At 39.7% G+C, this 12,947-nt stretch overlaps 2 protein-coding genes across 6 annotated transcripts in view; both read left to right on the top strand.

Annotated features, from left to right (window-relative positions):
• The window catches only part of LINS1 (lines homolog 1), a 30,053-nt gene extending 21,294 nt beyond the window's left edge, over positions 1–8,759 (top strand). The window contains exon 8 of the mRNA XM_054836720.1: positions 6,955–8,759. Coding sequence (XP_054692695.1) covers positions 6,955–7,164 — 210 coding nt within the window. The 3' untranslated portion in view covers positions 7,165–8,759. The remainder of the gene's footprint in view (positions 1–6,954) is intronic.
• CERS3 (ceramide synthase 3) overlaps positions 1–12,947 on the top strand; it is a 56,234-nt gene that overhangs the window by 14,446 nt on the left and 28,841 nt on the right. For all 5 annotated transcript variants that reach the window (XM_054836724.1, XM_054836725.1, XM_054836723.1 and 2 more), the window contains exons 2-3: positions 9,645–9,827; positions 11,394–11,511. In XM_054836724.1, coding sequence (XP_054692699.1) covers positions 9,646–9,827; positions 11,394–11,511 — 300 coding nt within the window. In that variant the 5' untranslated portion in view covers position 9,645. The remainder of the gene's footprint in view (positions 1–9,644; positions 9,828–11,393; positions 11,512–12,947) is intronic.

Here is a 12,947-nt window from a genome sequence, read left to right as displayed (position 1 = left end):
GTCTTCTGGATTATCGAAGTTTCAGTATACTCAAAAGGAGTTGTGGAAATTAAGGTCAGGGGGAGGAAACCTCTCCAGTGTTATTTACATAGACACAATCTGTGGTTTAGGAAGTCTGAGAGTTCCAAACTACTGAAGGCTGGGGGTATCATCAGTTACTATTTTGTGTTTATTCCATTCTTGTACTCTTCCTTAGTCACCTGCTATTAGCTGCCTTCAGAGACAGTATGCTGGGTGAGGTGAAACTTTGGTTTAACTTTGACATGCCTGTTCCTACTTCATGGGTTGCTGTTTGCTGACGGCAGGCAGGAAGAAAGGGCTAATAAGAGGTTCCCTGCTCCTGGCTTGTCAGTGAGGTTCTCTCCTTCCTTGTGAACATTAAGAATGCTAAGTAATGCCAACATTTCTGAATGCTGTTACTTATTATTTGAAACTGGGGAGAGCTGGTGAGGTATGACTTTCAGGCTTATTCCTTAGTCGTGGAATTTTAAAAAAAAATAATTAAACACATGTTTGTATGGCATCTCTAACCAAACATACACCCAGTGTATGTTTCCCTCTGCTTTAGGAATTTCAAAAATTCCACTTCTATCTTCTGAGGAACTGGAACACTTTTGTGTAAAATGTTCGGTTGGTTGAGGCTGGAAGTATTCCTGAGGCTGGTCAATGGAGCAGAAACCTTTCTCTAACTTTATTTGAAATCCCAGATTTCACACTGACATTTTTATATGCATTTTAGATGAAGTGGTGCATTTGGGGCTTCCTCTTCTGTACAATCAGCAGGCGCAGCATCCTCCCCTGCCATGTATAGAACGATATAAGCTGAGACGAGTTCTCATCGTGTAACAAAATACCATGTGATTTCAAACGTTTCTTCATCTACTATGTTGAAACAAGCACAAGGGAAGGCACTCAGCATTACTACTCCTGAGTTTCACTGAGTAGATACATATGACATCAGGATTGCCTTCAGTCAGAAATCTTGAAGCGCAGCTTTGCTGGGTGGGTCTCTGAAGAATTTGAAAGGGTTCTGTAGATAGGGCGTGTTTACCTTTGTCAAAGTAGTGAGCGTAATGCCTCTTCCCTGCTAAGGTGCTTATGTTCTGTTTGACTGCAACATCATAAAGGTAGGATTTTATTTTTCTTTCCATTTTTCTGGGGTTTTTTTCCTTTTTTTCCTACTCTCTCCCTACATCAGTTGCTGGTCTCTAGCATTGTCTGTTTTATAAGGGAAAATTAGAGTAACTCTTACAATAGTCTTTGGATAAAGAGTGGAATAGGTGTTAATGAGATCTTATATGTTTCCACTAAGCATTCCAACCTATGAGAACTGCTTTTTATTTTAGAGAAAAGTAGTACAGGTTATAGTATTAGTTTTGTTTTTCTACTTCTTGTATCATTTATTCTATTAAGCACTTGTAAGACCACTTCTTTCTGAACTGGAAGGGAGGAAAATTTATTAACAGGGAAAAATAGTGTTAGCTAATGATGTAAATGGGATTGCATTTAAAAAAAAAACAACAAACCCCTTGAATTTAAGTTGCTTGAAAAAGCTAGTTCTAATTTTGTTCTCTAAAATGCTAAGAAAAACATGTTCGGTAAGAAATTCAGTTTAACAGAGGGTTTTTTTTTTTAATAAGACTTACCTGTTGAAGATCTGAAGAAGCTAGTGCTATAAATAACACATTTAAACAAGCTGCCAGAAATAGTTCTGTCATAGTAATGCTATAACATACAGATGGAGGAACCCTGTTCATTTTTTTTTTTCTTCTTACTTTTTGTAATGCATTCCTATTTTTAGCTAACTTCCTAGCTTGGGTCAAATCTTTAGCTGGAGTACCACTGTTGATGAAGAGGCTATGCTGGTACAGATTGAGCTGAAGATCTCTCCCTTGCATTTGTTAGGACATGAAAAGGATGCCAAACAGTGGCTGAAATAATGAAATACCAGTTATGTTCTGGCTCCACCTCTCATTGGCTTTGTGGGTGGAGGATATTTGGACAGGTTAAACTGCAAAGGAGGGGACAACCAACAGAACTGAGAACAGCGGAGCACAACAGACTTGGTTTAATTGCTGGTTCAGGCTGGTGTAGACATCATAAAGTCAATGTCCAAGCTTGAGCCACTATGTGTCCATGATCGCTGAAGACCCTGTTGCAGGAAGCTAAAAATCGGACAGTTTTCCAGAGCGCAAATGGCACTGGCCCTGTCCCTTTCCCAACCTCCCAAGGGCTAACTTAAAACCTTGAGTCATCCCTTGTGCAGGTAGAGAAGCCAACAACCTTTGCGTCTGCACCCTCAGGTCCTCTCTCTAGTTCCTACTGTTCTGCTGTCTTCACATGTTTTGTACTACTGTTGTATTTCTAATAATGTGCTTATCCCGTATGCCTCTCTGTTCTTCTCTGCCCTTAACCCTTATCTTAAATAAGTGACTGAGAAGGCTCACAACTCTGGTAAAATCTCCATTATATAACTTACAATTTTAAGTTAGATTTCAGATTTTTATTTCAAATAAAATTTTGGTAAGCTACAAAAATTAATCATTTTTGCATCTTTCCCTGATAGAAACAATTTGAAGAAAAGTGTCATACTTAAAAAGTTTTCCATACATTCTGACAAGTGTTACTAACAAGCTCTTGAACCAACTGGTGTTAGCCCTTTAGCTCTGTTTGAATTTTTTTATGAATTAAGCGTCTATTAAGAACCTGTAGTTTGGATAGGGCTTGCTTTTTTTTTTCCAAAGAACTATTTTTTTACTTCAGAATTATTGCAGGTATTTAAGTTAATTCATAGCTCTTTACCCAACTCGATCAATGTTATGGATTTTTAAAGCTTAAAAGTAGACAGTTTGCACTGTATCTGTACAGTGTGAGAACTGTATTTCACCTTCGTCAGCTGCCTGCAATCAGCTAAAACCATTTTAGCGACTCAAAAATGATTTACCTTTAAGTAGAGAGAGCATGGTAACCTTCACCTGGAAAATGAATTATTTCAATCAGGTCTGGTTCTATTTTTTCTCCCAGAGGACAGGGAAAAATATGAAACTCACTTGCCACCTTAATTGAGATTTATTCAAAGTGCCATTTTAGCCTGCTACAATATAGTAACCAAGTTACAAGGAATAGTAAAAGAAGTAAAATAGTCTAATTGCCCTATAACTAGGCACTTAAAAAGTTTACAGTTGAGATTTGTACAAGCTAGGGAGTAAATTTGAAGTTAAAAGTCTCATAGCAATCTTAATTCAGCTGTTTTATATGTATGCAGTATTTCAGTGTTTCATCACAGGAACTTCTTAAGTCCAACAGCTCTTTTCTTCTGTGCTGCCACTGGTTGTATGTGTAGGCTTGGTAAGATGTCATTCACGCTGTGGCTTGGCTTGTGTGGAATTTTACTGGACTCCTGTTGTCACATTTGGACAGACAAGATGGAAAGAGATGGTAGCATCAATCCAATATCCTTCATTCAGTTATTTCCTCCACAAACCGTAGTTCAAACTCTTTATGCCAATTAGGCGTGAAACACTGCTCGATCAAATGCAAAAAGCAGTGCCAAGAAGCAGGAGCAAGCCACGTCTGTCTCCAACTGGCAAATACCTACCACTAACAACTGATGCCTGAATGAATGGTTTTGTGTGGAAGAAAACAGTGGAGGTCCAGGTTGCTTTTACTGCCTTTGGGACTAATAACTTTTTAGCATAAAAAATGATCAGTGGAGAAACTAATCTGGTGTCACATCCTGTGATTTCTCAAACTTGCAAGTTGCAAGTGTGTCCAGAAGATGTGTAAAGCAGCTGTTGTACATTTGAAAGACTGTATGGCACAATATCAGCTGTCAACACTTGGATGAATACTAAACCATTAACAAGCTAGGGTTTGTACATATGGGGTTTTTTGGATTTTATTAAAACTCACTTTTCTGCAGTATTAAGATTTTTTTTTTTAAGGTGTATCTTAAGTAGTGCTTCTGGTATCCTCAGTAGGGAAGAGGTTGCATAACTGTTAGCAACAAAGTGTAGATCCTATATTTTTTCACCCGTTTCATGGTGGTGATCGCAGTTGGGATTCTACAAAGTGCTATCTATTTTTAGCAGAACACAAATCTGTTGCTGAAACTTGTGTGTTAACTATTGCATGTATTGTTTAGTCTTAAGCAAAACCAAAACCTGTGATATGGTGGATCTGATCTTTATTCTTTTAAACCGCTTTGGTCTAATGTTGGTGATTGACAGCCTGGAACAGCCTTGCTATCTCTTTTGATATCTGAGAGACGTGATTCTTCCCAACAGTCACTGCACCAGCTTTACTAGTTCTACCAAATGAGGAGAGAAATAGGAGAATTACGTTATTCTTTTTACTGATTTCATTTTTTCCCTGTTACACCTCTGGAGTCACACTGAGTAGACAGTCTAATAAAATGCTTAGAGAAATTAAGACTTCTTTCACTTCTATGTTTGTATTAGTGATCCATTGGGTTTTCTAATTTATTCAGTAAATAAGTATAGGAAATCCTAACACGTCCTTCAAACCTGGATATCGCCTTCTCTTAGTTCTGATTTTAGAAATGCAGGTTTTTGCAACCAAGAGCTTTTGTGCGGAGAACACAAAGCTTTGGTTCTGTTTCTTTTTATTCATTCCCCAGACTGCAGCAGCCAGAAATTCCACTTCAAAGCAGTTCCTGAATTTGTTTTTCAAAATGTAGCCGTGTAGCTTTTGTGAAACCAAAATTTGCCCTTTTTGCTTAACGGCATTAAAAATACGAGGTTTTTTTTTAATGGAATATATCAAGGATCCAGGGAACAGAGCTTTGAAAGAAACTTCACATTGGTACTTCCCTACTGTGTAGGCTTTCCTTTAATTATAAAGGATGTAGTTTCTGAAGTAATCATTCCTGATTTTCCTGTTTTGCACTAGGCCATTTAAAACTAGATTAGGCTACAGAGGAGATCCTTCCTTAGCAAGGAGGTGATTAGATTTATTTGGTGTATTTAATTTCCAAGATGCAGGGGAAATTGCCAGTTTTCTAAAATATCTTTATTTTATTGTTAGACTGACTTTTAGGTCCTTCTAGAGCAAGGGCAAGGATTCTAGTTTTACTAATGAAAATCATATTGGTGGTTCTGGTGTATGGATAGGAATGTGGGAAGAAGCAGGGTTTTTTCACCATAGGTTGGGCAGAATATGGATCACTCGGCTGTTGTTATTTCTCAGTTGACACATCTTGCTTGGTGCTGTTATGAGCAGTAAGGGGAGAAAAAAATATGTTCTGAGCTCAGCACTCTGAGGAATAGGAGGTTCAGACTGGGTAGGCTTTCAAGTTTCTTGTTAGAGCTGGTCCCAAATCAGGACAAGCTGAGCCTTTGTATCCGCTGCCCGTTCTTTGGAAGCAGCATGTGCAAGGGGAAAATAACAACTTGTGACAGTTTTTGCAAACTAAAAAGATCAGCTGCCTTTGAAATCCAGCATCTACAGCATCATCCCAGCACTGGAACTGGTTGCCACCACTTGTGGTTAGACTGGAACGTATGTCTTTGTGTGGTAACGAGCTCCTGACAAAAGTAAGTGTCCTCTAGATTTACGCTGATGTACTAGGGAAAAGAACCTGGGTCTCAAGGACTGCGGTCATAGCACTTCTTGGAGGCAAAAATTTCTCGGCAGCATAAAATGAGCCTGTTGCAAAACACACTCCGCTCGGCCAAGTGATAAGACATCGGTTGTCCCGTTTCCCACCCAGATTCCGGGCACTATATGAGGAAATGCCTGTCTACCTTACCATCACTCCTCACAGCCCCTGTGTGGCAGAAGGGACAGCTGAAAGATGTCTACATATTTATTAGTCCCTTCCACAAGAGGAGCTGTGGTGATGCCTTCCCTTTTCCACTCACAGTATGGGCACTTAGAAGAGGTGTTCTCAGTGTAGGATCATATGGCCAAAGGGTTGCTGGCCTTCCTAACCTCTTAGGATTCAACAAGCTGCCAGAAATCTTTGGATTAAAATCAAGACTAAACAGTATAGACAACATCATTTAAAATACATGTAAGTGTTTGAGGTTGGTCTACATGTAATATGCCAGAGCTACAGACCCTGTGGGGGCAAAACGTTTTTTTGCAGAAAAAGTAGCATGCAAACAATAACAGGCAAATTTTCTCTCCTATGCAATGGCAATGTGCCTTTAACCTGATGTGGTCTGAAAGCAGAGTTTGCTTGCTCTTGCCATTCAATCTCTGCCTGGTGAATTGACACAGATGTGGGATTACGGGTTCTGAGAAGTCATTCTGCCACAGTTGTGCCAGGCAGCTGGTAATCGGAAGAAGGAGAGATGGTTTTTCTAACAGACAAAGCTTGCCAGAGAGGAATTACCTGTGTGTTTTCTACCTGTCTCCTTTTCTCCATCCTCTGGCCTCTTCTTTCATGATTTACACAGCTATTGTTTAGGGTTAAAAGGATTCAAAGTAAATCATTTACAATGAAGTGATCAAGTCATAATGCGGAGAAAGCTGATAATGAGGATTAGCATTTGGGACAGTGGTTGCTGTAGATGCAGTGGGTAAACCATAGAGCTGGATTGTTTGTATCGGTGATGCTGTGGGAGCATTGAAAGAACCTTTTTGGTGGAGGGATAATAAATGGCTTCATCTTTAAAAATGTAATTGAGTTCCAATACTAATTTTAGTCAAGGTTTCTAGGAAGTAGCAAGCGTGTGTTTGTGGAGAAGATGATAAATACAGCTAGCACTGAGTTATTCCTGGTTTGCTTTCGTGATTCCTGAGATGGAGACTCCTGTCAGGTATCAGCTTCTGTTTCATACAGAAAAACATAACAGAGGATGTGTGGGTTTCATGAGATACTTCTCAGCAAGCTGAAAGGGCCACAGCTTGTAGTACAGGAGAAGAGAACCTTGCTTGTATATGATGTATGTGACAAAATAGTATTTATGGAGTTCCTCTGTGTTTCAGGATCTCCATGATTTAAGGAGGGATAAAAATGCTACTGCCACAGCTGTCAGCCATTTAAGAGCAAAGAGGGCAGAAAGAGAAACTGTAAAATGCTCAGGTCACTGCTGCCCAAGTGTGTTTGGAAGGACTTCCTCACCTTCTGGGTGCTCCAGGAACCTCATGATGAAAATTGAAGCTGAAGGGAGACAGGAAAACAGCCCAACTACTTAAACAGCTGCTATTATGAAGATGGACATCTCCAAGATTGCCCAGTGAATGGCCTGATTTGCTACAGTGAAAATATAGGTTGGATGTTGGGTGAACATCCAATTTATGGATAATAAAACAAGAATAGGCTGCAGACCTGTGGAATTTCATCAACAGTATTCTAATTATTTGGACAATGTTCATCAGAGATGGTCTAATCCCCTGTGTGCAAGGCAAGACCTGGTACAAATACAGGGGATTATGGAAGAAATATCAGAGAACCAACCTTTCTATGAGTGAGTCTGGTGTCTGTGGGAAGGATTTCTTCTGAAATCTGTGCACTCTGGATCAGACCCCAAATCCCAGAATTCCCTGAAAGGTTAAGCATGTGCTTATGAGCTTCATTGAATAAAGATGTATTAACCACTTCAAGACCTGAAAAGGTAGTCGTACAGTAAGGCATCCATGTGTGGAAGGAAAACGTAAATTAGTGACATTCCAAGAATCCAGTAAGAAAATAGGCACTGTTGGGTTTTTCTAGGGTTTAAGTGTTCTGGGTGCGTATTCAGTCATAACCCATCTCACCGTAATCCAACCGTTAGTCCTCTTTCCGCTGTGTTATAATAGAATGGCCTATTTTCATTCCAGTTACAGTTTGTGATAGTTTGCAATGCACAGTCTAGTTTAAAAATACAGATACATTAGGAAGCAGAACTGTGTAATGAGTCTCTCCCCTGGTCTTCTAGGGCAGTTTGTCTGCAAGCTTTTCTGTCTGACCTAAAATGTCACGTTTCAAAGCCCTGCTTCATTATCATGGCGCCTGCTAGCTGCAGTTAAGGGTCTGTTAGCAGCCCCACTATAAATCCCTACTTCCAGGAGTTTGTAATTCAGCAGTAAAAAAAGTGCTCTAGGCTGAAACTGGCCATATAAAATCTCAGTGCAGGAACAATCATGATTTCTCCCTCCTTTATTTTTGCATTTGCTTATACACACACACAACTCATTCAGTGGGTTTTTACTGTCCCCTTTCGGCATTTAAAAAGATTAAATGGCTGGGTTATTAATATTTCAATACTGACTACTGTGCTTGGCCAGTAAATTGACTCACAGTGTCTGTTAACCCAGCTCTGCTTGATGAATACAAGACACCGTTTCCCAAACCTGCAGCAAGGCCTCAGCTTAGTGGAAACAGCCCTATGTGTGGGTTGCAGTGATTGTTCGTTTAGCTGTTTAATTAAAGTGGGCTTCAAAGCCAGCCGTGCTTGAATCTTGAAAGCTGACGTGCGTGCACTAAGCATGATGTCCAAATCCAGCACGGGGGGGAAGCTCTGTCTGGCTGCAAGTAAAACTAAAGTCATGTGGCCCCTGCTTGAATATGGAGGAACATGAAACAGCCTGAACTACTGTCTGTCTTTGTCTTGATTTGATCTTAGCACTTGATCCTATATACATATATCGCTGTGAGATAGTCTGATGGGACATCTAACGCTACGAGGAGACTTAGTTGAAATTCTCCCAGCTCAACCGTTTCCCCATCGAAACTGTGGTTCAGTGAAATCAATTATTTCCTCATATTTTTTTCTGGTTTACAGGAAATTTTAGTCTGGAAAAGTTATTTAAATTTATTACTCCTAGAAATTATAGAAAAATTATTTATTTTCAGCCTTATAGAAAACATTATAGTAACTTCTATTTTCATTCAATTTTAGAATATTTTCATAGGATATATAACATGTTTGTACTGTAAAGTCCTTACAACTAAATGAGGGATAGCAGAAATTCCTAAATGTATAATGTAGAATGCAAAGGTTAAAAATGAGATTTTTGCAAGAATGAAATCTTTCGGTTTAAGTGGGTTTAAGTGATTTTTTTTTTTTTCCTTTTTTTTCTTTTCCTCCTTCCTTCAAGAACTGATTTTGGACATTTTGTTCTAATCTAGGGTTTGGTCACAGTTAAATCATAGCATTTCCTGCAAATCTCCCCAAAAGTTTGCTGTGCACTGTAATTTTTGTACTTGGTCCTGTGCACAGATGTTTGCAAAATCATGATCAAGGTGTATATTGCCGTTAGCATACTAAGCAGCAGTAATTCAACAGCAAAATGTCTTAATTATTACGGAACTGAGTCACCCCCTGGACTTTCTCACTTCTTTTCCACTCTTCCACCCACTTATATTTAATTTACAAAGGCAGCCTGGGGAAGATCAGTTCTCTTTAGTATCTTTTGTGTATTGGAGTGATAGATTATAAATGATTGTTGCAAAAGGTTTGAGCAGTTATTATGCAGTCTAGTGTGAATGACTGAAATGAGACAGCAGATTACCTCTCCAGCTTGTTCTTGTGGGACCCAAGACTCATGCACTATTTGCTTGTACCTTATCTTTAGGAAATGTCCTGCTAACTGGGAACCACTGTTCTATACAACAAGGTTTAATATGTTTTATTTCGTGTATTTTCTATTTAATACATCGAGAATAATTTTTAATTATCTCTTTATTTGCTTAGCATGGCGCACATATTAAAGACGCTCAACAGCTGGTTCTGGTGGGAGAATATCTGGATGCCTATCAATTGCACATGGGCACATTTTGTAGACCGTGATGGACTTGTCTTTCCAAAACCACATCAATTATACGCAACAATACCATATGCTTTGGTATTACTGATTATCCGATTCTTTAGTGAAAGGTAAGAAACACAAATGGAATTTTATGCTAATGTTAATCCTCATTAATGTTAAAATTTTTTGAAAAATAAGATATCTTTAGATCAATGTTCTTATGTTTTTATAACATTATTATTAGTTGGTGGTTTGCTAGAAAGATCTAGTACAGATAATATGGCAGGTGAAAAATTGGGAAATATTTTCTCTGTTAGGAATGTGTGGCTGTAGTCCAATCTAGAAGGAAAATACTTCTATCTAGCTTTTCTAGAACAGCGTTTGGATAATTCTAATTATCTCCTTTTGCTGGAGATAGAGTTAATATAAAACCATTTGGATTTCCTTTTGCTTTTCCTCCTTTGGTGGAAGGGTAGAGGTATTTGTCCTCCAAACCAAACCTCTTCTTTCCTTTGGTCCTCCACCAGAACATTAGTGTGAAACTGATGCATCCCAGGTGTCTAGCTGCAGCAAAACTAGGCAGACCAGAGGGATCTCAAAGTTTCATGTGAATGTTTTATGCAGATCTAGTAATGCTGATTCCTTTTTTCCTCACTTTGGCACTGAAAGATGGATTGCTTCTGCAGCAGGAATCTTATGGGACAGGCAGAGGTTGGCTCCACAGAGGAAAGCTACAAATATATTAAGATTTGCAGAGCTTCGACTTATTTATTTGTGCCTTTTCTCCTTGGCTTTTTTTTTTTCCTCCAAAGAATGTGATTAGTAGGTTTTTTATAATTATTTCAGGATAGAATGAGGAAATTTGGAATGTCATAAGTTGGACAGACTTAAAAAAGAACCAGATAAGATCATTCATGTTAGAGATCAAAAGTAATTTGGATCATATGTTTATAACCATTCACAGTGTATCCTGAGTAAATGCTTGCCCAATTCACTGCGCTGCTATTGGAAATCACTCATGTGAATAATTAGCCCACACATCTGGCTTGCAGTGAATCTACCCATGAATGAGGAAAACTGACCACTGCTATGAGTAATAAGGAATCAATTGCTGATATCAGCATGAGTCAGGGGGGCTTTTTCAGAAAAGCCTTCCCAAGTAGAAGAGCGAAGCATTTGGCATGCTCTGCAGCAATTTGTATTGGAAAATGGAAGAGAAAGAGAAGCCTTCAGGCTCTGGGGGAGTTGCTGTGTGCCACAAGCCAAATCCAGTATCTTGGGCAGTGGCAGCCCGGTGAAGCAACATGCGAAGCGACTATCTGCCACTAGGAGAAAGTAGCCCGGTAGCGATCTTTCAGCTCGCACAGAGAGAGCATCTGTTCTTGTTTCACTGTTGCTTAACTCCAGTATGCCTGTGAAAAGCACAAAGACAGACAAATCAGGATCTTTCCTTTAGTTTTATAGCATTTCACAACCACAAACTTGAATCCTTGGGTCTGCTTTTTTGCATAACTGCTAATACGCTGTGGTTCTCTCTTGGGATTAGGGAGATTCCTTTCTCTCACAGTGCACTGTCATATCCTATGGCAGATTAAATTGCTTCAGACTGATTTTCTTCATATCCTGGCATGAGAATAGCTAAGGTCTTGTAACTGTGTTGTATTTTTAAAGTTTTTCACGGTATGTCTTTTCAGATATGTTGCTATACCTCTAGCAAAAGCCTTAGGTATAAAGAATGTAAGACGTGTGAAGCCACAGCCTAATCCTGTTTTAGAGAGTTATTTCCGGGAGTGCTCAAAACATCCATCCCAAGTAAGGATTCTCATTCTTTTAAACTAGTTTTGGTTTTGGAAAATCCCAGGTCTTACTGTTTCAATCAGCCATCAGCAATGACATCATGGGATGAGTTCCAGCTGATTGACAGATGACTTAATTTATTTGGGTTCTTGTTGCTGTTCTGCTGACAAGGGTATATAGCATCCAAAACAGAAAATACGCTTAAGATGTTTAATTTTCTGGCATGCTATTCTAGGTTAGACTGTTAATAATGTTTCCAGTGAAGATCAGTGTTCCATCTTTAACTCATTCTGGCTGGAGAAAACATCAGCTGACATCTGTTGTTGGAAAGTGGTATCATATTTATTGCAAGCAATAATATTGGAACGCAGGCATGGAAGCCTTTTGATCCATTATATTGCTGCATACTTAATCCTGGCTTATGTGAGAAAGAAAAGCAATCTTTCTATTACCTTGCGGTTTGTTTTTAAAATTGAACAAGAAAAAGAATAGCCAATGTTTACCATCTCAAAAAATGAGGCAACTTGATTGTTGATGGGAAACAGGTGCTTTGCTGTGAATGCAGCCTCAGAAAGTTCACTTAACCAAACAATTGCAGTTCCTATACTGTTTTTTGAAAAGAAGTATATGCTTTCTAGTAATGAGAGATATTGATAATTATTGATATGTGGAAATTTGCTTTCTATCCCTAAGTCTGCTAGTCTCTTACTGTGTCCTTTTGCCTGATACAATCAGGAATAGATGTATTTGTGTTCGCATATGAGCTCTTCTCTACCTGCGCAAGTATCCCGATCTGTTTCATACCTTCCCTCTGCATAAGTACAGTTTGACAATTAATCTCTGAAAGAAAGCACAGCATTTTTATACTTGTCAGTACATGGGAAAGATTCAGGCTGCCTCCTTTAGGTGCCTAGCTTGGCGACCAGTGTGCCTGAGAAAGCATGCAGAGGCCTGGCTGGTGATTGAGGGCATCTAGGCTCTATCGTCTGTGAGAACAAAGTCGGTATTCCTGCGTGGCTAGTAGACAGCTCTCTAGCCAGCAGGATGGGCTGAACACAGAGCCTGTTTGCACTCCTGGCAAATGCTTCCTGGCAGCCAAGGTGCCTTTGCTCACATGCCAGAGCTTTCTCTGAGGGTAGGAGACTAACTGAACTGGACTTACCTTGGTGGAGGCAGCGCTGCTGCCACCCACTATTTGCATACTAGCCTTGCAGGGAAAGAACTTCCCCGGGATGAATTGAACACTCCCTCTGCTCCTACAGCAGCCCCAGGGGAGGTCAGCCCACACCTTCCGCACTTGGGGATGGAGGAGAGGGAGGAAGCCTACAGGCTGCTGCACGTGGGGCGCTGAGCACCCAGAAATGCAGGAGTCGCGCTGCCTTGTGCTTAGCACAGGCTAGCATGGCTGCACGGCAGAGCAACTTCACCTTCAAAGGACACAGACACCTGAC

The sequence above is a fragment of the Grus americana genome, chromosome 10 (assembly GCF_028858705.1).
Source record: "Grus americana isolate bGruAme1 chromosome 10, bGruAme1.mat, whole genome shotgun sequence".
NCBI lineage: Eukaryota > Metazoa > Chordata > Aves > Gruiformes > Gruidae > Grus > Grus americana.
Note: the sequence above shows the minus strand (reverse complement) of the source record. Positions and strands in the feature narration are given on the sequence as shown.